Source organism: Salmo salar, chromosome 18 (genome assembly GCF_965601325.2).
Source record: "Salmo salar chromosome 18, fSalSal1, whole genome shotgun sequence".
NCBI lineage: Eukaryota > Metazoa > Chordata > Actinopteri > Salmoniformes > Salmonidae > Salmo > Salmo salar.
Genome location: NC_138308.1, coordinates 83,382,532 through 83,407,235, shown reverse-complemented (window position 1 = coordinate 83,407,235; position 24,704 = coordinate 83,382,532). Strand labels below are relative to the sequence as shown.

Below are 24,704 nucleotides of genomic sequence, written 5' to 3'. Positions count from 1 at the left end.
TTACTTTGAAATCCTAACTGTAGGAACACAGGTGAAATCAGTAATTATTTGTGGCATCGCAGGATGATCCGAATGCCGTGAACCAAAAGGTTGGTTCAAAATCCCAGGTGAGGACATGTTAAATGAATGCAGCCCGACAGTATGCTCTTGATGGTGCTCCTGTAGTATACTGTGAGGGCCCTCGGGAAAAGGCCACATTTCATCAGCCTCCTGAGGATAAAGATTCGCTGTCGTACACTCCTCATCATGGTGTCCGTGGGGTTTGATCATTTCAGCTCCTCAGAGAAATGTACCCTGAGGAACTTTACATTTTTTACCGTCTCCACGGCGACCCAATTGATGAGGATGGGGCATGCCCAGTCACCAACACTCTCGATAACATGAAAACAGCTTAACTTCTCTGGGCTAGGTGGGACGTGACCGTCCCACTCTATTCAACAGCCAGTGGAACAGCGTGGCGCGAAATACAAAAACCTCAAAAATGCAATCATTTCAATTTTTCAAACAACACTATTTTACACCATTTTAAAGATAAGACTCTCGTTAATCTAACCACATTGTCCGATTTCAAAAAGGCTTTACAGTGAAAGCAAAACATTCGATTATGCTAGGAGAGTACATAGACCAAAATAATCACACAGCCATTTTCCAAACAAGCATATATGTCACAAAAACCCAAAACACAGCTAAATGAAGCACTAACCTTTGATGATCTTCATCAGATGACACTCCTAGGACATTATGTTATACAATACATGTATGTCTTGTTCAATCAAGTTCATATTTATATCCAAAAACAGCTTTTTACATTGGCGTGTGGTGTTCAGAACGTGTATTCCCACCAAAAACTTCTGGTGAATTTACAAAATTACTCGTCATAAACGTTGACAAAATACATAACAATTATTTTAAGAATTATAGATACAGAACTCCTTTATGCAATCGCTATGTCAGATTTTAAAATAGCTTTTCGGCGAAAGCACATTTTTCAATATTCTGAGTACATAGCTCAGCCATCACGGCTAGCTATTTTGACACCCGCCAAGTTCGGCAAAAACTAAACTCAGAAATAGTATTAGAAATATTGTATTACCTTTGCTTATCTTCGTCAGAATGCACTCCCAGGACTGCTACTTCCACAAGAAATATTGTTTTTGTTCCAAATAATCCATAGTTATGTCCAAATACCTCCGTTTCGTTAGTGCGTTCAGGTCACTATCCAAAGGGTAATTCGCGAGCGCATTTCGAGACGAAAAAAGTCAAAATGTTCCATTACCGTACTTAGAAGCATGTCAAACACTGTTTAAAATCAATTTTTATGGTATTTTTCTCGTAAAATAGCGCTAATATTCCAACCGGACAATAGTGTATTGATTCAAAGAGGAAAAGAAAAAACTGCATGCACGCGGGAACGCGCATATCCAATCTCTTTATCCTATACTCTGCCCAGAGACAGGAGACGGCTCAATCCACTTTCTGAAGGCTTTAGAGAGCCAATGGAAGCCTTAGAAAGTGCAACGTAACCCCACAGATACTGTAGTTTTGATAGAGAATCAAAAGAAGAACTACAAATTCTCAGACAGGCCACTTCCTGCTTGTAATTTTCTCAGGTTTCTGCCTGCCATATGAGTTCTGTTATACTCACAGACACCATTCAAACAGTTTTAGAAACTTCAGAGTGTTTGCTATCCAAATATACTAATAATATGCATATTCCCATTTCTGGGCAAGAGTAGTAACCAGTTTCAATCGGGTACGTTTTTTATCCGGACGTGAAAATACTGCCCCCTAGCCCAGACAGGTTAATAACCAACTCAGCTAGGGCAAGTAAAATGGTCAGAGTGAGGTGTTCTCTCATTTATATCTGGAAGCAAGCTAGCTACCTTTAGCCTGTTAGCTTGAGATCTTGACTACCTTTGTTAGGTCAGAACTCTTGGATCAACCCTACTCCTCGGCTATAGCGTCCCGTGTGCGCCCTAAACGCTCAGAGAGTGAAACACTCTAAATTTATGATTGGACAATCTGACACTGCTCTGAATTTACCACCGCCCAGAGTGCACTCTGAGCGCTCTCTGGCACTCCAGAGTGAATTTACAAACACACCCGAAATATCATCACACGTGAAATGTTTCAAAACATGTCATTTCCCACTTGTGGAATCTTTCGTTTTTTCCATAATGGGGCAATTAAAAGTGATACTCTTCAAGAATTAATGGATATGATTAATTGAAATGTGCAAACATTTAATTAGAAATCACAGATTGCACCTTTAAAATAAAGTACAGGACAGATGTGGTAATCAGTAACATGAATATGGCATGTTGTTATTTATTTCAAGCTAATATTGGTGCAATGTGACTTTCTTTGTTGTAGTGCTGAATACACACATCAACTCTGGACACTCTGAAGATGATGATGGTAGATATTTGTTCTCTTCATCAAGCCTCCATCTCTTAATGCTTCATCCTATTTCTTTATTTGTGATTTTTAATGTTGATTTTGGCTGGATATATTTTGAGTTTTTAGTGTCTCTAAATAACATGTGTATCATGCTGGTTTGATTTTGAGCTGGAGTGGCAAAGGCTGTTCTGACCATACACCCCAACAGCTCCCAGATATTCAGTGGAGAGTCTGTCACTCTCAGATGTGACATACAGGGAGAGGAGTCACTGACTGGGTGTACAGATGGTTAACACCCAGTCCAGATCAATGCCCACAGAAAGAACATGAATGTATTATCAGTGTAGCTGGGTTTTCCCACAGTGGTGACTACAGTTGTCTGGGTTCACATCAGCAGCAGGATTCTAAATGGAGTGATGCAGTCAGACTGACAGTGACACGTACGTCATCTTATCTCTCATTCACATCTGTGCCTCCGTTCTTATAACCACTTGACATTGGGCAATATTTTAAGGATGCTGTTTAGTTGTTTTAAATACATATGTTGTGTGTTTCTGCAGCTCTGCCCAAAGCTACACTGACTGTAGAACCAAACCCTGTGTTCCCTGGAGAGACAGTTACTCTGATGTGTTCAGTAGGGTCTGACAGTATCCGGAACTATCAGTGGTACAAAGACAGGAATGATAATGTAGTATCCCAGTCTGTCAGACACACTATAACAGGAGACACCATCAGTAGAGCTGCTGAGTCTGACCAGGGTCTCTACTGGTGTCAGGGAGAGATCCAGTCCAGATCCATATCATCAATCATCAGTGATCCTGTCACTATCACTGTGAATGGTGAGTTACTTTGTAGTGTGTTTTGTTGTCATAGAGATGGACACTATTAATTTTGAGTCAATCATTGTATTTTTGTCAGTATTCTTAGTTATAGTAGCAACAATACAGGTAAGTGAGAAAATACAGGAAGCACCAACGTAAAGTGTCTTAATAGGGTGTTGGGTCTCCAACCAGAACAGCTTCAATGTCATAGATTCTAAGTGTCTGTGGTGTTTTGTTGATGGTGGTGGAAATGTCCCCTAATTGGTTAATTGGGTTGAGATCTGTTGACTGATACGGCAATGGCATATGATTAACATTGCTGTCATGCTCATCAAACCATTCAATGACCACTCGTTCCCTGTGGATGGGTGGTATTGTCATCCTATGGGGCCATAACCATGGTAGCCAAAGCAATGGGCAACTGTGCCTGCCCAGTATTTTTATATATGACCCTAAGCATGATGGGATGTTCATTGCTTAAGAATTCTCAGGAACCACACCTGTGTGGAAGCACCTACTTACAATATATGTTGTATCCATCACTGACTCAAGTGGTTCATTTATTTAGCCAGTTACCTGTAAATGTCATTTTTTTCTAATTTCATATAACGATTAAATAAATATGGTGATCATACTTTGGAAAGATTGGTGCACCAACTGCATTTAATCATGATAGAGCAGATTCTATGTATGAATCAACTAACTACATTTAATCATGATAGAGCAGATTCTATGTATGAATCAACTAACTACATTTAATCATGGTAGAGCAGATTCTATGTATGAATCAACTAACTACATTTAATCATGATAGAGCAGATTCTATGTATGAATCAACTAACTTCATGTGTCTTTCTACAGCTCTGCCTTCGGCCTCACTGAAGATAGTCACTCCACAGGGTCTCCTCTACCCTGGAGAGACAGTCACTCTGCAGTGTGACATATCAGAGTACACAGGCTGGACGTACCGCTGGTTCAGATACAAAGAAGAGCTTCCCAGTCAGAACAGAAAAACCATCACCATCTCTCTCCCTGACCAGGCTGGTCAGTACAGGTGTGTTGGGAGGAGGAGAGGTCGGCCACAGAAGTCATATCACAGCTCAGCTCTCCCCATCATCATCACTGGTGAGCTCTACACTACCCTACTCTACTGTGCTCTACTGTACTGTACCCTACTCTATTGTACTCTACTTTACTGTGCTCTACTGAACTGTAACCTATTCTATTGTACTGTGCTCTACTGAACAGTACCCTACTCTACTTTACCCTACTCTATTGTACTGTACTCTATTGTACTGACCCCTACTGAACTGTACCCTACTCTATTGTAGTGTGCTGTGCTGAACACTGCCCTACTCTGTTGTGCTGTGCTCTACTGAACTGTACCCTACTCAATTGTACTGTGCTCAACTGAACTGTACCCTACTCTATTGTACTGTACCCTACTCTGTTGTGCTGCGCACTACTGAACTGGACCCTACTCTATTGTACTGTATTCTATTGTACTGTACCCTTCTCTACTGTACCCTACCCTGTTATACTGTATCCTATTGAACTGTACCCTACTCTATTGTAGTGTGCTCTACTGAATACTACCCTACTCTACTGTACTCTACTTATTGTACTGTGTTCTACTGAACTGTACCATACTCTATTGTACTGTGATGTACACTACTGTACCCTACTCTACTGTACTGTGCTCTACTGAACTGTACCCTACTCTATTGTACTGTGCTCTACTGTACTGTACCCTACTCTATTGTACTGTGCTCTACTGTACTGTACCCTACCCCACTGTACCCTACTCTATTGTACTGTGCTCAACTGAACTGTACTCTACTCTATTGTACTGTGTTCTACAGAACTGTACCCTAGTCTATTGTACTGTACTCTACTGTACTGTACCCTACTCTGTTGTGCTGCGCACTACAAACGGTACCCTACTCTACTGTACTTTATTCTATTGTACTGTACCCTTCTCTACTGTACCCTACTCATTTTTACATTTTTTTTTTACATTTTAGTCATTTAGCAGACGCTCTTATCCAGAGCGACTTACAGTAGTGAATGCATACATTTCATAGAATTATTTTCCTGTGCTGGCCCCCCGTGGGAATCGAACCCACAACCCCTGGCGTTGCAAACACCATGCTCTGTTGTACTGTATCCTATTGAACTGTACCCTACTCTATTGTACTGTGTTCTAGTGAACTTTACCCTACTATGTTGTGCTGCGCACTACTGAACTATACCCTACTCTATTGTACTGTGATCTACTGTACCCTACTCTACTGTACCCTACTTTATTGTACTGTGCTCAACTGATCTGTACCCTACTCTATTGTATAGTACTCAACTGAACTGTACCCTCTTCTATTGTATTGTACTCTACTGAACTGTACCCTACTTTATTGTACTGTGCTCTACTGTACTATACCATACTCTATTGTACTGTGCTCTACTGCACTGTACCCTACTCTACTGTACTGTGCTGTACTGTATTGTCCTCTACTCTACTGAACTCTACTGAACTATTCCCTACTCTATTGTACTGTACTCTACTGTACTGTGCTCTACTCTACTGTACTCTACTGTACTGTACCCTACTCTACTGACCTGTGCTCTACTGAACTGTACCCGACTCTATTGGACTGTGCTCTACTGAACTGTACCCTACTCTATTGTACTGTGCTCCACTGAAATGTACCCTTCTCTATTGCACTGTGCTCATCTGAACTGTACCCTACTCTGTTGTACTGTGCACTACTGAACTGTACCCGACTCTATTGGACTGTGCTCTACTGAACTGAACCCTACTCTATTGTACTGTGCTCCACTGAAATGCACCCTACTCTATTGTACTGTACTCTACTGAACTATTCCCTGCTCTATTGTACTGTGCTCTACTGTACTGTACTCTACTCTACTGAACTGTACCCAACTGTACTGTACTGTACTGAACTGTGCCCTACTGTACTGTACCATGCTCTACTGAACTATACCCTACTCTATTGCACTGTGCATTACTGTGCTCTACCCTAACCTATTGTACTGAACTCTACTGAATTGTACCCACCTCTATTGTACTGTACTCTACTGAACTATACCCTACTCTATTGTACTGTGCTCTACTGAACTATACCCTACTCTATTGTAATGTGCTCAACTAAATTGTACCCTACTCTTTTGTACTGTACTGTACCTACCCTACTGTACTCTACTGTACTGTACCCTACTCTAATGTACTGAGCTCTACTGAACTGTACCCAACTCTATTGTACTGTACTCAAATGAACTGTATCCTACTCAATTTCGCTGTGCTCAACTGAACTGTAACCTATTCTGTTGTACTGTACTCTACTCTACTGTACCCTACTCTAATGTACTGTGCTCTGCTGTACTGGTCCCTACTCTACAGTACCCTACTCTACTATACTGTACCCTACTCTGCTGTACCCAACTCTATTGCACTGTACCCTACTGTATTGTACTCTACTGTACTCTAGTTGAATGTATTGCACTGTGTTCGGCTGAACTGTACCCTACTCTATTGTACTGTAGTCTACTGAAATGTACCCTACTCTGTTGTACTGTGCTGTACTGAACTGTACCCTACTATAGTGTACTGTTCTCTATTGTACTTTACCCTACTCTATTGCACAGTGCTCTACTGTACTGTACCCTTCTCTATTGTACTGTGCTCAAATGAACTATACCCTACTCTATTGTACTGTACTCTACTCTACTGTACTGTACTCTACTGTACTGCACCCTACTCTACTGAGCTCTACTGAACTATACCCTACTCTATTGCACTGTGCTCTACTGTACTGTACCCTACTCTACTGTACTCTACTGTACTGTACCCTACTCTTTAGTACTGTGCTCTACTGACCTTTACCCTACTCTATTGTACTGTGCTCTACTGAACTTTACAATACTCTATTGTACTGTACTCTATTGTACGTTACCCTACTGTACTGTCCCCTTCTCTATTGTACTGTGTTCTACTGAACTGTACCCTACTCCACTGTACTGTACCCTACTCTATTGTACTGTGCTCTTCTGAACTGTACTCTACTGTACTCTATTTGAATGTTTTGCATGGTGCTCTACTGAACTGTACATTACTCTATTGTACTGTGCTCTATTGTACTGTACCCTACTCTACTGTACTGCACCCTACTCTATTGTACTGTGCTCTTCTGAACTGTACTCTACTGTACTCTAATTGAATGTTTTGCACTGTGCTCTACTGAACTGGACACTACTATTTCGTACTGTGTTCTATTGTACTGTACCCTGCTCTACTGTACTGTACCCAACTCTTGTACTATGCTCTACTGAACTGGACCCTACTCTATTGCATGTGCTCTACTGAACTGTACCCTACTCTACTGCACTGTACTCTACTGACTGTACCCTACCCTACTGTACTCTACTGTACTGTACCCTACTCTAATGTACTGAGCTCTACTGTACAATTCCCTACTCTACCCTACTCTACTGTACAGTGCTCTAATGAACTGTACCCGACTCGATTGTACTGTACTCTAATGAACTGTACACTACTCTATTGTACTGTGCTCTACTGAGCTGGACCCTACTCTATTGCACTGTGCTCTACTGAACTGTACACTACTCTATTGTACTGTGCTCTACTGAGCTGTACCCTACTCTATTGTACTGTGCACTACTGAACTGTACCCTACTCTATTGTACTGTGCTCTACTGAACTCTACCCTACTCTATTGTACTGTACTCTACTGTACTGTACCCTTCTCTTCTGAACTCTACCACACTCTATTGTACTGTACTGTACTCTACTGTATCCTTCTCTACTTTACTGTACCCTACTCTACTGTACTGTGCTCTACTGTACTGTACTCTACTGAACTGTACCCTACTCCATTTTTTTCTTCTTTTTATACCTTTATTTAACTAGGCAAGTCAGTTAAGAACAAATTGTTATTTTCAGTGACGGCCTTGGAACATTGGGTTAACTGTCTTATTCAGGGGCAGAACGACAGATTTTTACCTTGTCATCTAGGGGATTCGATCTTGCAACATTTCGGTTACTAGTCCAACGCTCCAACCACTAGGCTACCTGCCGCCCCGAATGTACTGTGCTCACCTGTGCTCTACTGAGCTGTACCCTACTTGTTCAACTGTATTGTGCTTTACTGTACTGTACCCCACTCTACTGTACCCTACTTTACTGTCCTCTACTGTGCTCTACGGTACTGTACTGTATTGTGTTCTACTGTACTGTACTCAAGTTTACTCTACTTGAGTTTCTTACGATTGAAGAATGGGCCCAAGGACTCGGGATCTAGTGGTCTTGGTCTTGGGACCACTCGGGATCTAGTAGACTTGGTCTTGAGACCACTCGGGATCTAGTAGACTTGGTCTTGAGACAACTTGGGATCTAGTGGTCTTGGTCTTGAGACCACTCGGGATCTAGTAGACTTGGTCTTGAGACAACTTGGGATCTAGTGGTCTTGGTCTTGAGACCACTCGGGATCTAGTAGACTTGGTCTTGAGACAACTTGGGATCTAGGGGTCTTGAGACCACTCGGGATCTAGTGGACTTGGTCTTGAGACCACTCAGGATCTAGTGGACTTGGTCTTGAGACCACTCGGGATCCAGTGGTCTTGGTCTTGAGACCACTTGGGACGAGTGGTCTTGGTCTCGAGACCACTCGGGATCTAGTGGACTTGGTCTTGAGAACACTGAAAAACACATACATTTGGTCTTTAACTTGTTATCGTCTCAATTCACTGGTTCTGGATATTGGGACCAATGTTCTGGTCTTAAACTTGGTTTATAAACCATAGGTAACCCATGGACTTAGATAGACATTGCCTCATTGTCTACCTGTATGTCCCATTATGGCATCTATGAGAGCATGGGCAACTTCATTGAGGCCATCTCCATTTAGAAATCATCAACTGTCTTCTTCTACTACTTCTATCAGTTGGCAAACAAATTGAAAGGGTGTACACTGCCACCTAGTGTGTTTTGACAGGTATAAAGATCCTTTCGTAACCCATCGGAAGTCCAACCCAGTTGAATATTTAAAAATTGTGAAAGTCCTCAATAGTGCTGCCCATGCTAAAACATGCTTTTGGGCACTAGAGTCCTCTAATTTTCTCTATGAGGCAACCCAATTGGAGGAAGACAATACTCTCTGATCATTGGCTGATCACTCCCAAACCATAGAAATCCCCACCCAGTTGACTACTTTAAATGGTGGAAGTCGTCAATGGCAATGTTTATGGTAAAATGAGTTTTATACATCTAGCTTTCTCTATTTTTGAAACCTTACACCGAAACACCTGCTATTTTGCCAAAATAATGAAAGGAAAAGTGATAATTAAACATCTAACAACATAATTAATTAGATGCATAAGTAATTAAATCAATCAACAAGTTCCAGATGAATACAATCAACATTGAACATTTTACAAAGAACAGTAGAGATTATATTTCTCTAAATTCAATTTAAAGGTTTTGAAAATTGGTTAAAAATCATGTTTTTACTATTTAGTTAATTTGGTATGCAAATACAGTTTCTAAAATGAATCTGTAATAGGTTAATCAAAATGACCACTACTGTTCATGGTGCTCCCTTTATTGCTTCTATTTCACTATGTTTCTGTAGAGATCAGTTTAGTGTGGTGGTAGGAATTCAGGTTTGCAATACAAACAAAGTGTGTGAGAAGTATATATGTCTATCTGACAGATGTTGGAAGACGTGTGTTGAAAGTTGGGAAAAATAGGATACAAATTAGAAAACAAATGTAAAGCCCCAATGTGCACCACTTCTGTAGAATGATCCATAAACAAATGATAGTTTTAACATTGTTTTGAGGCTTTACATTGTTTGTTTACATTTACATGGTTTACAAACATTGGAGTAAAACCAGATTATATTCTTCAAGAATCAATACCGGTATACATTATATCATTCATTTATAAGTCCAAAAATGGATGTAGCAACTAACTATTTTAGCTTTAAATTCAACATACACCTATAATGAACTTTCCAAAACCGCTAAATTGATGGAAATTTCTAAGGTTTCCATATGTTTTGATATTCAGTGCTCTTTTCTCTCAGCTCTGCCTGAAACTACAGTGACCGTAAATCCAAACCCTGTGTACCCCGGAGAAACATCACTCTGACGTGTTCAGCTGGGTCTTACAGTGACTGGAGCTATAAATGGTACAAAGACAACAGTGAGATTAGCTTGTCCCAGTATAAATACCTTAATACTAGATCCACCATCAGTAGAGTTACTGAGTCTGACCAGGGTCTCTACTGGTGTCAGGGAGAGAGAAGATCCAGACCCACATCTTCATCCATCAGTGATGCTGTCACTGTTACTGTGAATAGTGACAATTTTAGTTGTTGTTGTTGTTGTTGTTGTTGTTATCTTATCACTCAAACCCATTGAAATACCAACAGATTATCAGCCAAAGACCACACTGACTTCAGACAAAGAGAACATATTCACAGGAGACAGTGTGACACTGAGCTGTACTGTAGAGTCTCCTGGATGGAAGTTTTACTGGTACAGACACAGACCAGACTCTACACCAGTAACCACAACCTCTGGATACTCCTACACACTTAGCTGGGTCAGTGTCTCTGATGGAGGACAGTACTGGTGCAGAGCTGGGAGAGGAGACCCAGTCTACTACACCCTGTACAGTGACCCAGTCCAGATAAACATTACTGGTGAGTCTATATCAGCCTTATGATAAATTGTTATTTTATATGGATAGACGGTAATCTATGGTATAATATTTTGTCTGTTTACTGTATCACAACAATGATAGCTAACTTGAAGCTATAGTGCAACTGTTTATTCAGTTAGTTGTGTCTGTGCAGAGAGACCTGTTGCTGTTCTGATCCTCCAACCCAACTGGACCCAGATATTCAGAGGAGAGACTGTTACTATGAGATGTGACATACAGGGAGGAGGAGACACTGACTGGGACTACAGATGGTATAAGAATAGTCAGTTATTCAGCCCCTTTAACACAAAGCCTGAACATAGAATCAGTCCTGTCTACAGGTCTAACAGTGATTCATATACCTGTGAGGGTGTAAAGGGAAACAAGCTCTCCAAGACCAGTGAGGCTGTAAAACTGACCGTGTCTGGTAAGTCTATCTAATCATGTATAAAATAAATTGGGTTCACTAGAATACTTTCTAAGACTGAAAGGTTGAAACCTGTCCTCTATCAAATCACAGATCAACCCCAACCTGTCCTGAGTATCTCTCCTCAGTGGCTGAACCCTGGAGACTTAGTGACTCTGAGCTGTGAAGTTGACAAGACTTCTACAGGCTGGAGGTTCTCCTGGTACAGGACTGTTCCCTACAGAGCTGGGTTACCCTCCCTATCAGACAAGTCTTACTCTCTACAGCCCATATCTGACAATGTGACTAGTGAAGACTCCTACACTCTGATCCCTGCTGGTGCTACTCCCACAGGAGGATATGTGTGTAGAGCTGGGAGAGGAGACCCAGTCTATCATACACTCTACAGTCAACCTCAGTTTCTCTGGTCAGGAGGTAACTAACTGTATTGAATCTGTATTGAATTATATTTAAGTCACCATCATGTGTCTATATAACTATAGGTCTGACTCTGTCTCTCTTTGATTCAGATCTGCAGCCTTCAGTGTCTCTTACAGTAAATCCCAACAGAACTCAACACTTTACATCAATGTCTCTCTCACTGAGCTGTGAGGAGAAGGGGAACTCTACTGGATGGAGACTGAAGAGATACACAGAGACAGCATGGCCGTCACAGTGTCCATCTACCTGGAGATCAGTAACAGAATCCACCTGCACCATCACATCATTGGACACATGGTACAGTGGAGTGTTCTGGTGTGAGTCTGGATCAGGAGAGTACAGTAATGCTGTCAACATCACAGTAAATGGTACGCCTATTATACAACATTCACTAACATGTTTACATTTCAATGAATGTTATGTTTTATTCTGTAACTGATTGATTGCGTCTCATAAAATAAAACACAAGCTCATAAGATGTTGATGTATTGTGAATTATTACTCCAGATTTACAGTATTATTGATACATTATGTTACACAGATGGTGATGTGATCCTGGAGAGTCCTGTCCATCCCGTGACTGAAGGAGACTCTGTGACTCTGACCTGTACATTTAGATATCAGGAAACAAATCCTAACCCCAAGACTGATTTCTACAAAGATGGAATACTCATCAAGAATGAGACCACAGGAGAGATGACCATCCCTACAGTATCCAAGTCAGATGAAGGATTCTATAAGTGTAAATCTGGTGAAGGAGAATCACCAGAGAGCTGGGTGACAGTGAGAGGTGAGAAAACATTTATGATCACAAGTTAGTTACCTTTTCATTATCTGTGTGAAAAACATGTGATTTAAGTGTTGATGTTAATGTAGTTTTGAATGTGGTGGAACATTCTTGAAATACACAGGAAACTGTTGTGTGAAAAACCCAGCAGTGTTGCAGTTCTTGACACACTCAAACTGATGCGGCTGGCACCTACTATCCTGCCCCGTTCAAAGGCACTTAAATATTTAGTCAACAGGTGCTCTCCCCTAGAAAATATGATCTATCAACTAAATTGTCAAAAGACGGGCCAGCCTACTTTTTTTTCATGCTCTGTACTCTTCACCTATATAACCTCTCTCAGAGTCTGTGCTGTTCTCTCTCCAGTCTCAGATACATACAGGAATTGAACAACTTTATTTATGTTCCACCTCAGAGTCTGATGGTGTTGTCCTGTTCTCTCTCCAGTCTCTCCAGTCTCAGATACATACAGGAATTGAACTACTTTATTTATGTTCTACCTCAGAGTCTGATGGTGTTGTGCTGTTCTCTCTCCAGTCTCTCCAGTCTCAGATACATACAGGAATTGAACTACTTTATTTATGTTCTACCTCAGAGTCTGATGGTGTTGTGCTGTTCTCTCTCCAGTCTCTCCAGTCTCAGATACATACAGGAATTGAACTACTTTATTTATGTTCCACCTCAGAGTCTGATGGTGTTGTGCTGTTCTCTCTCCAGTCTCTCCAGTCGTATCTCCTGGATCCTCTACATCAGTCCTAGTAGGAGTGGTTGTGGGTCTGGTTGTTGCTGGTGTTCTACTGGTCATTCTCCTGGTCCTGCTGTGGAGATATCAAAACAGAAAAGGTGAGACCTTTGTCACTTATCACTTAATGGAAAATGGATTATTAAGTTTGGAACAAAAATGTCAAAATGAAAATATAAATAGTTGAAGAAAGTTCAGTACATAAAACAATGTGTTTGTCATTACAGGTTCCTGTTTCAACAGAATATTCTGGTGAGTACACCTGTCTCTCAACTATATTGATACATACAGTATAACATCTTCTCTGTGCTTCATATGCTGAGTATCTCTCTCCATGTAGGCCCCCTCAGCCCCAGAGAACCAACCAGGACCCCCAACAAGACCAAGGATATGTGTATACCCTTCAGCAGCATCGTCAGTCTCTCATCCCAAACCTCTACCACTCCTCTCTCTGTAACCTCAAATCAAATTGTATTTGTCACATGTGCCGAATACAACTGTAGACCTTACTGTGAAATGCTTACTTACAAGGTCTTAACCAACAATGCCGTTAAAGAAATAGAATTGACAGATTTGCGAAATGGAGGGGGAGGAAGAGCTTTCTATGTGTCTCTGTGTGTGGATTAAAGGTGATCTAGACTTCCTAGATATTAGACATCACTCACCAGCTGTTATTCACAAAGACACACACTCCCCCACCCTCATCTTTACAGACGTAGCTGTCCTGCCCTGCCGATGCACATCAACATGTATCTTTCTGAATAGACTGGAATTTAAATGGAACTGACCCCAAGCCTGATAACAACATGTCCCTAGGCAACCAACCTAACTAACCTGCCTCTCTCTTCTTTGACCAACAGGTGACACTAACATCTACGATACGATCAATCCCTCAGACAACAATGATAATGGTAGTGTAATGTAATGTTTTCAGTATAAATGTGTAGTAGTCTGCTGCTCTTCATTTAATATGACATGTAGTTTGACTAAGTGGAGGTGTTTGTGTATTATGTCTCAGATGCTTCTGCTGCTGGACCAAGTCATGTGACTTACGCCCAGATTCAACTGAAAAAGTTGGACAAGAAAAAGAAAGGTGACTCAACTGTGACATACATTTATTTAAAAAAATGTGCGGTGTGTCCAAGAAGAGTTAAAATGATGTACAAAAAAGAACCAGGCGATGTGGACAAAAAATCTATATTGTGATAAATGTACTGAATTCATTTAACTAATATTACTAGTTGGATGGTTGTAGCCATCTATTGTCCAATTAACAATCACCCATATTAGCAAAGCTATTTCATTTTAAACTTCACATTTCTCTAGTATAAGCTACTTATCGTAATGAACAATTTCAGCAAAATTCCCACGATAAGTGGTCGGTATGGTTGGTGTCGCTCATATTCGGTTTATCATCCCAGCTGTCGTATAAAAATGACATATACTGTATATATAAACATTTTTACTAATTGACAAATTCTCTGCTCTTCTTCCTCCTCTTCAGAAAAGCTAGCTGATCCAGCTAAAAATCCAGTCTACTCTGTGGTGAAAACAGGGAAAGCCACAGGTAAGATCCATTCTGCAAGTTTGCAGTCATTCAAATCAAAATTTGCAATTTTGTACTTTCAGATGAAGCGGCAGAATATGCAATAAACTCATTTCATTTGTTGACTGAAAATGTCCCATTGTCAGCAGCAGCTGGACCTGTTGATGTGACCTATGCTGAGGTGGACCTCAAAAACAAGGCCAAAGCCAAGAAGAAGAGAGGTAATATTGTTGAATAGCTGTATATGTAAGGGATAACCAACGAGGGGCTATGCATTCTATGGAAAATGATGCATGATGTGAAAGGCTGTTCTTTATAAATAATGCAACTCCGTATAAGGTTGAAGGAAAACAAATGCACTAACCTTCCACAGAGATGCATTATTTTCCAGAGAACGCATAGAGCCCTGAGTTGATTACCTCGCTTGTACCACGGCTATAATTTAACACAGTAAAAATGTGTTCATTTACTGGTAGAAATGTATTCAAGATCCAATGAAGTAGCTAGCTAGCAAGTTAATAGATAGCTACAGTAGTTGCCGTGGTAACAAAACAGAGACTTGCTAGCTTAGCTAATAAACCATCATATTCAACAATGCCAATGATGTTATCAATTTGACTTTTGCTTTCAACAGCAGCTTAAACATAGAACATGGAAGAATTAACTACATAGCCATTGAATATTGCAGTGCATTATTTAAGCAGTAAGGCCCGAGGAGGTGTGGTATATGGCCAATATACCACGGCTAAGGGCTGTTCTTAAGCATGACGCAACACGGAGTGCCTGGACACAGCCCTTAGCCGTTCCATATTTGCCATATATCACAAGCCCCTGAGGTGTCTTATTGCTATTATAAACTGGTTACCAATGTAATTAGAGCAATGTTATTTCATATACAGTGGGAGGGGGAAGTATTTGATCCCCTGCTGATTTTGTATGTTTGCCCACTGATAAAGAAAGGATCAGTCTATAATTTTAATGGCAGGTTTATTCGAACAGTGAGAGACAGAATAACAACAAAAATATCCAGAAAAACGCATGTCAAAAATGTTATGAATTGGTTTGCATTTTAATGAGGGAAATAATTATTTGACCCCCTCTCAATCAGAAATATTTCTGGCTCCCAGGTGTCTTTTATACAGGTAACGAGCTGAGATGAGGAGCACACTCTTAAAGGGAGTGCTCCTAACCGCAGGTTGTTACCTGTAAAAAAGACACCTGTCCACAGAAGCAATCAATCAATCAGATTCCAAACTTTCCACCATGGCCAAGACCAAAGACCTCTCCAAGGATGTCAGGGACAAGATTGTAGACCTACACAAGGCTGGAATGGGCTACAAGACCATCGCCAAGCATCTTGGTGAGAAGGTGACAACATTTGGTGCGATTATTCGCAAATGGAAGAAACACAAAAGAACTGTCAATATCCCTTGGCCTGGGGCTCCATGCAAGATCTCACCTCGTGGGGTTGCAATGATAATGAGAACGGTGAGGAATCAGCCCAGAACTACACAAGAGGATCTTGTCAATGATCTCAAGGCAGTTGGGACCATAGTCACCAAGAAAACAATTGGTAACACACTACGCCGTGAAGGACTGAAATCCTGCAGCGCCCGCAAGGTCCCCCTGCTCAAGAATACATATACATGCCCATCTGAAGTTTGCCAATGAACATCTGAATGACTCAGAGGACAACTGGTGAAAGTGTTGTGGTCAGATGAGACCAGAATGGAGCTCTTTGGCATCAACTCAACTCGCCGTGTTTGGAGGAGGAGGAATGCTGCCTATGACCCCAAGAACACTATGTCCACCGTCAAACATGGAGGTGGAAACATTATGCTTTGGGGGTGTTTTTCTGCTAAGGGGACAGGACAACTTCACCGCATCAAAGGGACGATGGACGCGGCCATATATCGTCCAATCTTGGGTGAGAACATCCTTCCCTCAGCCAGGGCATTGAAAATGGGTCGAGGATGGGTATTCCAGTATGACAATGACCCAAAACACATGGCCAAGGCAACAAAGTAGTGGCTCAAGAAGAAGCACATTAAGGTCCTGGAGTGGCCTAGCCAGTCTCCAGATCTTAATCCCGTAGAAAATCTGTGGAGGGAGCTGAAGGTTCAAGTTTCCAAACGTCAGCCTCGAAACCTTAATGACTTGGAGAAGATCTGCAAAGAGGAGTGGGACAAAATCCCTCCTGAGATGTGTGCAAATCTGGTGGCCAAGTACAAGAAACGTCTGACCTCTGTGATTGCCAACAAGGGTTTTGCCACCAAGTACTAAGTCATGTTTTGCAGGGGGGTCAAATACTTATTTCCCGCATTAAAATGCAAATCATTTTTTAACATTTTTGACATGCGTGTTTCCGGATTTTTTTGTTGTTATTCTGTCTCTCACTGTTCAAATAAACCTACCATTAAAATTATAGACTGATCAATTCTTTGTAAGTGGGCAAACATACAAAATAAGTTGGGGATCAAATACTTTTTTCCCCCACTGTATGTGGTACACGGTCTGATATACTACGGCTGTCAGACAAGCCGCATTCAGGGATCAAACCACCCAGTTAATAAAACGAAACAATGCACACTCTAGAATGCCCTTCAAGCCAATCAGAAATGAGTATTCAACAATGCCATGCTATAATGTTCTGTATAACTGTAAATGTTTTCTGATATTTTATTGTCACCCACTATAGAAACAGCAACCTCACCTGAGGCAGATTCAGTCTATTCTCAAGTAAAGCCACGCACAGCCCCCGGTAAGACTAAGGACTCGATTCAATCCATATTGCGGAAGTTCAGTGGTAAAGCGCAATTGAAATGTTAATTTTGCTATAGCGCTGAACTTCCACGATATGGATTGAATCAAGCCCTTAATCACAATCTTTTGAAAGGATATGGAACTAATACTTAGATATACTCTAATATCAGAGCATGTCCTAACAAACTGGTGAGAAAACATTTATGATCACATGTTACCTTTTTATGATCGGTGTGATGAATTTGGGATTATAGTGTTTTTACATACGTTTGCATTTGCACCATAGCAAATATTATCTTGCATCTAAATTGTAAAAAGATATGATAATCGCGCCGAGGGGGAGGGCTGCCGTTTTACAGGCTCCTAACCAACTATGTTATTTTGTGTTTTTTCGCATTGTTTGTAACTTATTTTGTACATAATGTTGCTGCTACGGTCTGTTATGACCGAAAATGACTTCTGGATATCAGAACAGCGATTACTCACCTCCAACTGGATGAAGAGTTTTTCTTTAATGAGTCCAACGTGAAGGACATACTCCATTCCAGACTGTCCTAGTTACAGGACAATAAAAATTTTAATATCTTATGTTTCACCAAGTAGTGGATGAATGACGACACGGATCATTTACAGTTGGCTGGGTTTTCTGTGCATCGGCAGGGCAGAACAGCTACGTCTGTAAAGATGAGGGTGGGGGAGTGTGTGTCTTTGTGAATAACAGCTGGTGAGCGATGTCTAATATCTAGGAAGTCTAGATCACCTTTAATCCACACACAGAGACACATAGAAAGCTCTTCCTCCCCCTCCATTTGGCAAATCTGTCAATTCTATTTCTTTAACGGCATTGTTGGTTAAGGCCTTGTAAGTAAGCATTTCACAGTAAGGTATACAGTTGTATTCGGCACATGTGACAAATACAATTTGATTTGGAGATGAAGGCTGGACTTGAATCTCTTAAATTCACTACTATACTCTACACCTATATTACCTCTCTCTGAGATATGATGGTGTTGTGATGTTTCAGACGATACAGAATATGCGATAAGCTAATTCCTTTGTTTGTTGACTGGAAATGTCCATTTTCAGCAGCAGCTGGACCTGTTGATGTGACCTATGCTGAGGTTGACCTTCAAAAGAAGCCCAAAGTCAAGAAGAAGAGAGGTAAGACAGGACATCCCTCCATCCATATTCCCTTCATCAGAACCTCACACCTATTTGACCTCATAGTGAATAAATGTATATATTATTCTGGATATAAGAATAGAGGTAAGACTGGACATCCCTCCCCCTCCCAACCATCATAATCTTCACTAACCTCGTACAACCATCTGGAAAGTCTTGAAGGTTTATGTTCTGTTTCTCTACACGGTAATACAAGGTTAAATCCTCACACCTCTTTGACCCCGTGTTGTATAACTGTATATTTTACTGTACATTATTCTGTATGTACCTGGATATTATTCTGGATGTTATTCTGTATATAAATATACATTATTCAAGATGTTTTTCTGTATTTAACTGTATATTATCCTGTATACAACTCTGTGTTCTGTATATATGGCTGTATATTATTCTGTATATAACTGTATACAATTCTGATGTTTATCCTCCTACAGAAACACCAACATTACCAGGGACAGACTCAGTCTATTCTCTAGTGAAGCCGTACACTGACCCCGGTAATACTAAATCAGCGATCTATTAAACGGGTATGAAACTACACTATACAGTATCTCTCATATTAGAGTATATCTAAGTATGTCCTAACAAACTGGTGAGAAAATGTTTCTGATCACATGTTACGTTTTTATCATCCATGTGATGAATTTTCAATTATAGTGTTGATGTTAAGATACGTTTGGATTTGCACTCTCAAAGCAAATATTATTTTGCTACTAAATTGTCTGAAGATACAGGCTGGCCAATTGGAAAGCAGGATATGCATTAAGCTAATTCCTTCATTTGTTGACTGGAAATGTCCATTGTCAACAGCAGCTGGACTGTTGATGTGACCTATTCTGAGGTGGACCTCAAAAACAAGGCCAAAGCCAAGAAGAAGAAAGGTAAGACTGGACATCCCTCCCTCTATATTCCGCTTATCACAACCTCATATCTCATATCTCATATTGAATACATGGATATTATTATGATATTAGTCTGGGCATTAGTCTGGGCATTAGTCTGGGCATTAGTCTGGGCGTTAGTCTGGGCATTAGTCTGGGCATTAGTCTGGGTATTAGTCTGGGTATTAGTCTGGGTGTTAGCCTGGGTGTTAGCCTGGGTATTATTTTGTTTATGATTCTGGATATTATTGTGGATATAACTATTATATTATGCTGATGTTTATCCTCCTACAGAAAGAGCAACCCCACCAGAGGCGGATTCAGTCTATTCTCGATTGAAGCCACGCTCATGCCCCGGTAAGAATTATAGCCATTTGTTATTGATTCTAAAATTAAATAAATATGGAACTAATGTGCTGAAATCAAATTCTAATGTATCTATTTAAAGTATATCTCTGTTTTATTCTTGGGAGATTGTTTTACTGCATGCAGGTCCTTGAGGGAGATGGAGGGATAAATAACTTTGTGGTGATATGTTACAGGTCCTTGAGGGATACATAACATTGTGTGGTGATATGTCACAGGTCCTTGAGGGATAAATAACATTGTGTGGTGATATGTCACAGGTCCTTGAGGGATAAATAACATTGTGTGGTGATATGTTACAGGTCCTTGAGGGAGATGGAGGGATAAATAACTTTGTGTAGTGATATGTTACAGGTCCTTGAGGGATAAATAACATTGTGTGGTGATATGTTACAGGTCCTTGAGGGAGATGGAGGGATAAATACCTTTGTGTGGTGATATGTTACAGGTCCTTGAGGGATAAATAACTTTGTGTGGTGGTATGTTACAGGTCCTTGAGGGATAAATAACTTTGTGTGGTGATATGTTACAGGTCCTTGAGGGAGATGGAGGGACACATAATCAGAGGAGGAGCAGGAGAAACCTGGGAATATGGATTATTCACACATGTTTGCACACACACACGCAAGCACACCCACACACCCATGCAAGCGCACTCACAGATACACACACACACACACATAAAGGATTTATATATATATATATGATTTAATATTGGTTTAATTGTGAATTACTGTAACAGCTTTTTAAACAATGATATGGTGTAATGATGATGGATCTTATCTTCAGCTACAGTAATTGTATCTGTATTGTGCATTGACTTGTTTGGTTGTAAATGTACTGAAATGTATTATCATTGGTTTGTTACTTCTGTCACTCGGCCAAAAGTATGTGGACACACATTCAAATTAGTGGAGTTGGCTATTACAGCCACACCCCTTGCTGACGGGTGTGTATAAAATCAGTCATGCAATCCCCATAGACAAACGCTGGCAGTAGAATGGCCGGTACTGCTGAACTCAGTCACTTTTAACATAGAACGGTTATAGGATGCCAGCTTTCCAACAACTCAGTTCATCAATCTTCTGCCCTGCTAGAGCTGCCCTGTCAGCACAAGAACTGTTCGTCGGGAACTTCATGAAATGGGTTTCCATGGACGAGCAGCCGTACACAAGCCTAATATCACAATGCGCAATGCCAAGCATCAGCTGCAGTGGTGTAAAGCTCGCCCCCAACGCTACAGGATACAGTGACAATCTAGACGAATCTGTGCTTCCAACTTGTGGCAATAGTTTGAGGAAGGCCCTTTCCTGTTTCAGCATGACACTGCCCCTGTGCACAAAGCGAGGTCCATACAGAAATGGTTTGTCGAGATTGGTGTGGAGGAACTTAACTGGCCTGCGCAGAGCCCTGACCTCAACCTCATGGAACACCTTTGGGATGAATTGGAACGCTGACGGCGAGCCCGGCCTAATAACCCAACATCAGTGCCCAACCTCACTAATGCTCTTGTTGCTGAATGGAAGCAATTTGCAGCAGCAATTTACCAACACCTAGTGGAAAGATTTCCCATAAAAGTGGAGGCTGTTATTGTATCAAAAGGGGACCAATTCCATATTAATGCCCATGATTTTGGAATGAGATGTTTGACGAGAAGGTGTCCTCATACTTTTGTCCATTTAGTGAATATACTGAACAAGAATATAAAACACAACATGTAAAGTTTTGGTCCCACGTTTCATGAGCTGAAATGTTCCAAACACACAAAAAGCTTATTTCTCAAAAATGTTTTGGAAAAATGTGTTTACATCCCTGTTAGTGAACATTTCTCTTTTGCCAATATAATTCATACACCTGACAGGTGTGGTATATTAAACAGCATGATCATTACACAGGTGGCTCTTGAGCTGGGGAGAGTATAATACCACTCTAAACTGTGCTATTTTGTCACACAACACAATGCCACAGATGTCTCAAGTTTTGAGGGAGCGTGCAATTGGAATGCTGACTGCAGGCATGTCCACCTGAGCTGTTGCTAGAGAATTTAATGTTTATTTTTCCACCATAAGCCACCTCCAACGTGGTTTTAGAGAATGTGGCAGTACTTCTAACCATCTTCACAACCGCAGACTACGTGTAACCACGCCAGCCCAGGACTTCCACATCTGGCTTCTTTACATGCAGGATGGTCTGAGATGAGCCACCCGTACACCTGAGGAAACTCTGGGTTTGTACCCAAAAATTATTTCTGCACAAACTATCAGAAGATGTCTCAGGGAAACCTATCTGCGTACTCGTTGTCCTCACCAGGGTCTTGACCTGACTGCAATTTGGTGTTGTAACCAACTTCAGTTGGCAAATGCACACATTCGTTGGCCACTGGCATGCTGGAGAAGTTTGCTCATCTCGGATTAATCCCGGTTTCAACTGTACTGGGTATGGTGTCCTGTGGGCGATCGGTTTGCTTTTGTCAACGCTGTGAACAGAGTGCCCCATGGTGGCGGTGGGGTTATGTTATGGGAGGGCATAAGCTATGGACAACTAACACAATTGCATTTTTTCGATGGCAATTTGAGATCCTGATGCCCATTGTTGTGCCACTAATCCGCCGCCATCAACTCATGTTTCAGCATGATAATGCACGGCCCCATGCCGCAAGGATCTGTACATATTTACAGGAAGGTGAAAATGTCCCAGTTCTTCCATGGCCTGCATACTCACCAGACATGTCAGCCATTGAGCTGGTTTGGGATGATCTGGATCGACGTGTACGAAAGCGTGTTCCAGTTACCGCCAATATCCCACACAAGATACTGACTGGTTTTCTCATCCATGCCCCTACTTTTTTTCAAGGTATCTATCTGTGACCAACAGATGCATATGAGGAAGGCAGTCATGTGAACTCCATAGATTAGGGCCTAATGAATTTATTTCATTTGACTAATTTCCTTATATGAACTGTAACTCAGTAAAATCTTTTAAATTGTTGCATGCTGAGATTATATTTTTGTTCAGTGTATTTGTATGTACATTTGACAGATTATTAGAATTATATATATTTTTTTTAAAGACTCTACTTTTTCAATATATTTGCTTTTGTAATTAACTTTTTTTTTAATCATCCCCAAGAGGGCATGAATGTACAAGTAAACGGTTATAGACAACTCATCCATACAAAGTGCGTTGGCCAGCCCTCCTTTCAGCCTAAAATAGTTTTTGGGCTACCCAATCTGTGAGTTCAGGGGACAATCTGTGATTGGTACATACATGTTGGGAATCTTGAAGAATATAACTTGTAAATGCCTCATGAGCTTAGTTGCCAATTGAGATTTTCATAATACATTTTTAAATAAAGATGTTGAAATATAAAGTTGTTCTCTGTTTTATGATGTATTTCTGTAAACATCTAGACAATAAAGACACTGTGAAAGTGAACACTGAAACATGTATGTGAGAAACACCTCAACAAAGAGATCATGAAAGGCCAATAGGGGACATTTACTACATTATATTAATTGTCATGAATTAACCCCTAAATTGTTTGGGATAATTTTATAATACAATTTCAAGTTGTACTTTTCCCATCCAGTTTAATAAATATTGTCATACATTCAAACACAATGAGATTTTAGGGACAAAAACTTATTTTGATCTTGACTAAATGCATGTAAGGATATGGAGTAGTTACAGAAACAGCTCTGCGGGGGGCGATAAAACACCAGGAAGAATTAAGCTTCACGGTTTAACCAAGAATCCCAGTTACAGGTTATAGGTTTTGAATACAGTCTTCCTCATTGAGTCTCTGGTCTGTGGTAGTGACCTCACAACAGCTCTGCCTCAGATGTGCACACACACACACACACACACACACACACACACACACACACACACACACACACACACACACACACACACACACACACACACACACACACACACACACACACACACACACACACACACACACACACACACACACACACAACGACACGGACACACGTCCCAGGAGAATGCTGAGTAAGAACAGTGGACTGGTGAGGTGCATAACAGAACTCATATTCAGTTCCTATTTTCCCCTGGCCTTTATGTGAATATTGTGGTAATATCAATGTACTGCAGTCATTCTGATACCATCTCTAAAGGCAGTACCAAGACAGTTGGCTTGTCATGCTCATTAGAATGTACTCTAGGTAGGATTCTAGCTCGCTGTAGTTACAGTGTAAATTAACTTCATACTGACAGCACATAATGACAGCACATCTATTTGTGGGTGATACTGACAGTTGTGGAAGCAATTGTAGTTTTTGGTGAATCTATTCGTATAAATCGGTGACAGTGACACTATTCTCATATTTAAATACTGTCTCTGCAGCCTGTTGTCCAAGGCAGGTAAATGATGTGGTGAGGTGTATTCAGATGAGATATTGGTCATTTGATCCTCTTTCATGGTTTTAAAATGACCAAATATCAACCAATGTGTATGAACTAGGCAATTACTAATACTACTGCTACTACTACTACTACCACTACTACTGCTACTACTATTACTACTACTACTACTACTACTACTACTACTACTGCAACTGCTACTACTACAACAGCTACTACTACTACTACTACTACTACTA

The 24,704-nt window shown here is 40.8% G+C and overlaps 1 protein-coding gene and 1 long non-coding RNA gene across 4 annotated transcripts in view; both read left to right on the top strand.

Annotated features, from left to right (window-relative positions):
- The window catches only part of LOC123728785 (uncharacterized), a 110,515-nt gene extending 87,080 nt beyond the window's left edge, over positions 1 to 23,435 (top strand). Inside the window, exons 1-3 of one of the 2 annotated variants that reach the window (XR_006760567.2) lie at positions 19,635 to 19,710; positions 20,005 to 20,067; positions 20,609 to 23,435. This is a non-coding gene — a long non-coding RNA (uncharacterized LOC123728785). Of the gene's footprint in view, positions 1 to 19,634; positions 19,711 to 20,004; positions 20,068 to 20,608 lie in introns of those variants that run through there. The other variant, XR_014381423.1, reaches the window with a different exon arrangement.
- On the top strand, positions 2,387 to 14,431 carry LOC106596013 (Fc receptor-like protein 5). 2 transcript variants are annotated; one of them, XM_082965218.1, is made up of 12 exons: positions 2,387 to 2,840; positions 2,961 to 3,239; positions 4,083 to 4,346; positions 10,691 to 10,963; positions 11,117 to 11,389; positions 11,483 to 11,803; positions 11,899 to 12,177; positions 12,351 to 12,599; positions 13,323 to 13,439; positions 13,566 to 13,590; positions 13,679 to 14,249; positions 14,357 to 14,431. In XM_082965218.1, exons 2-11 carry the CDS (start codon positions 3,026 to 3,028, stop codon positions 13,839 to 13,841), a joined length of 2,178 nt encoding a protein of 725 aa, XP_082821344.1. In that variant the 5' UTR covers positions 2,387 to 2,840; positions 2,961 to 3,025; the 3' UTR covers positions 13,842 to 14,249; positions 14,357 to 14,431. The 2 variants fall into 2 exon arrangements, with proteins under 2 accessions (XP_082821344.1, XP_082821343.1); XM_082965217.1 differs by having other exon boundaries at positions 2,388 to 2,840; positions 13,314 to 13,439.
- Positions 23,436 to 24,704: the final 1,269 nt, after the last annotated feature.

Excerpts from the sequence above, each read along its gene's own strand:
- LOC106596013 (XM_082965217.1), top strand. The coding sequence starts at position 3,026 with ATGTGTTCAGTAGGGTCTGACAGTATCCGGAACTATCAGTGGTACAAA. Across the intron at positions 11,390-11,482 it reads TGTAAAACTGACCGTGTCTG|ATCAACCCCAACCTGTCCTG; the intron begins GTAAGTCTATCT and ends ATCAAATCACAG. Across the intron at positions 12,178-12,350 it reads TGTCAACATCACAGTAAATG|ATGGTGATGTGATCCTGGAG; the intron begins GTACGCCTATTA and ends TATGTTACACAG.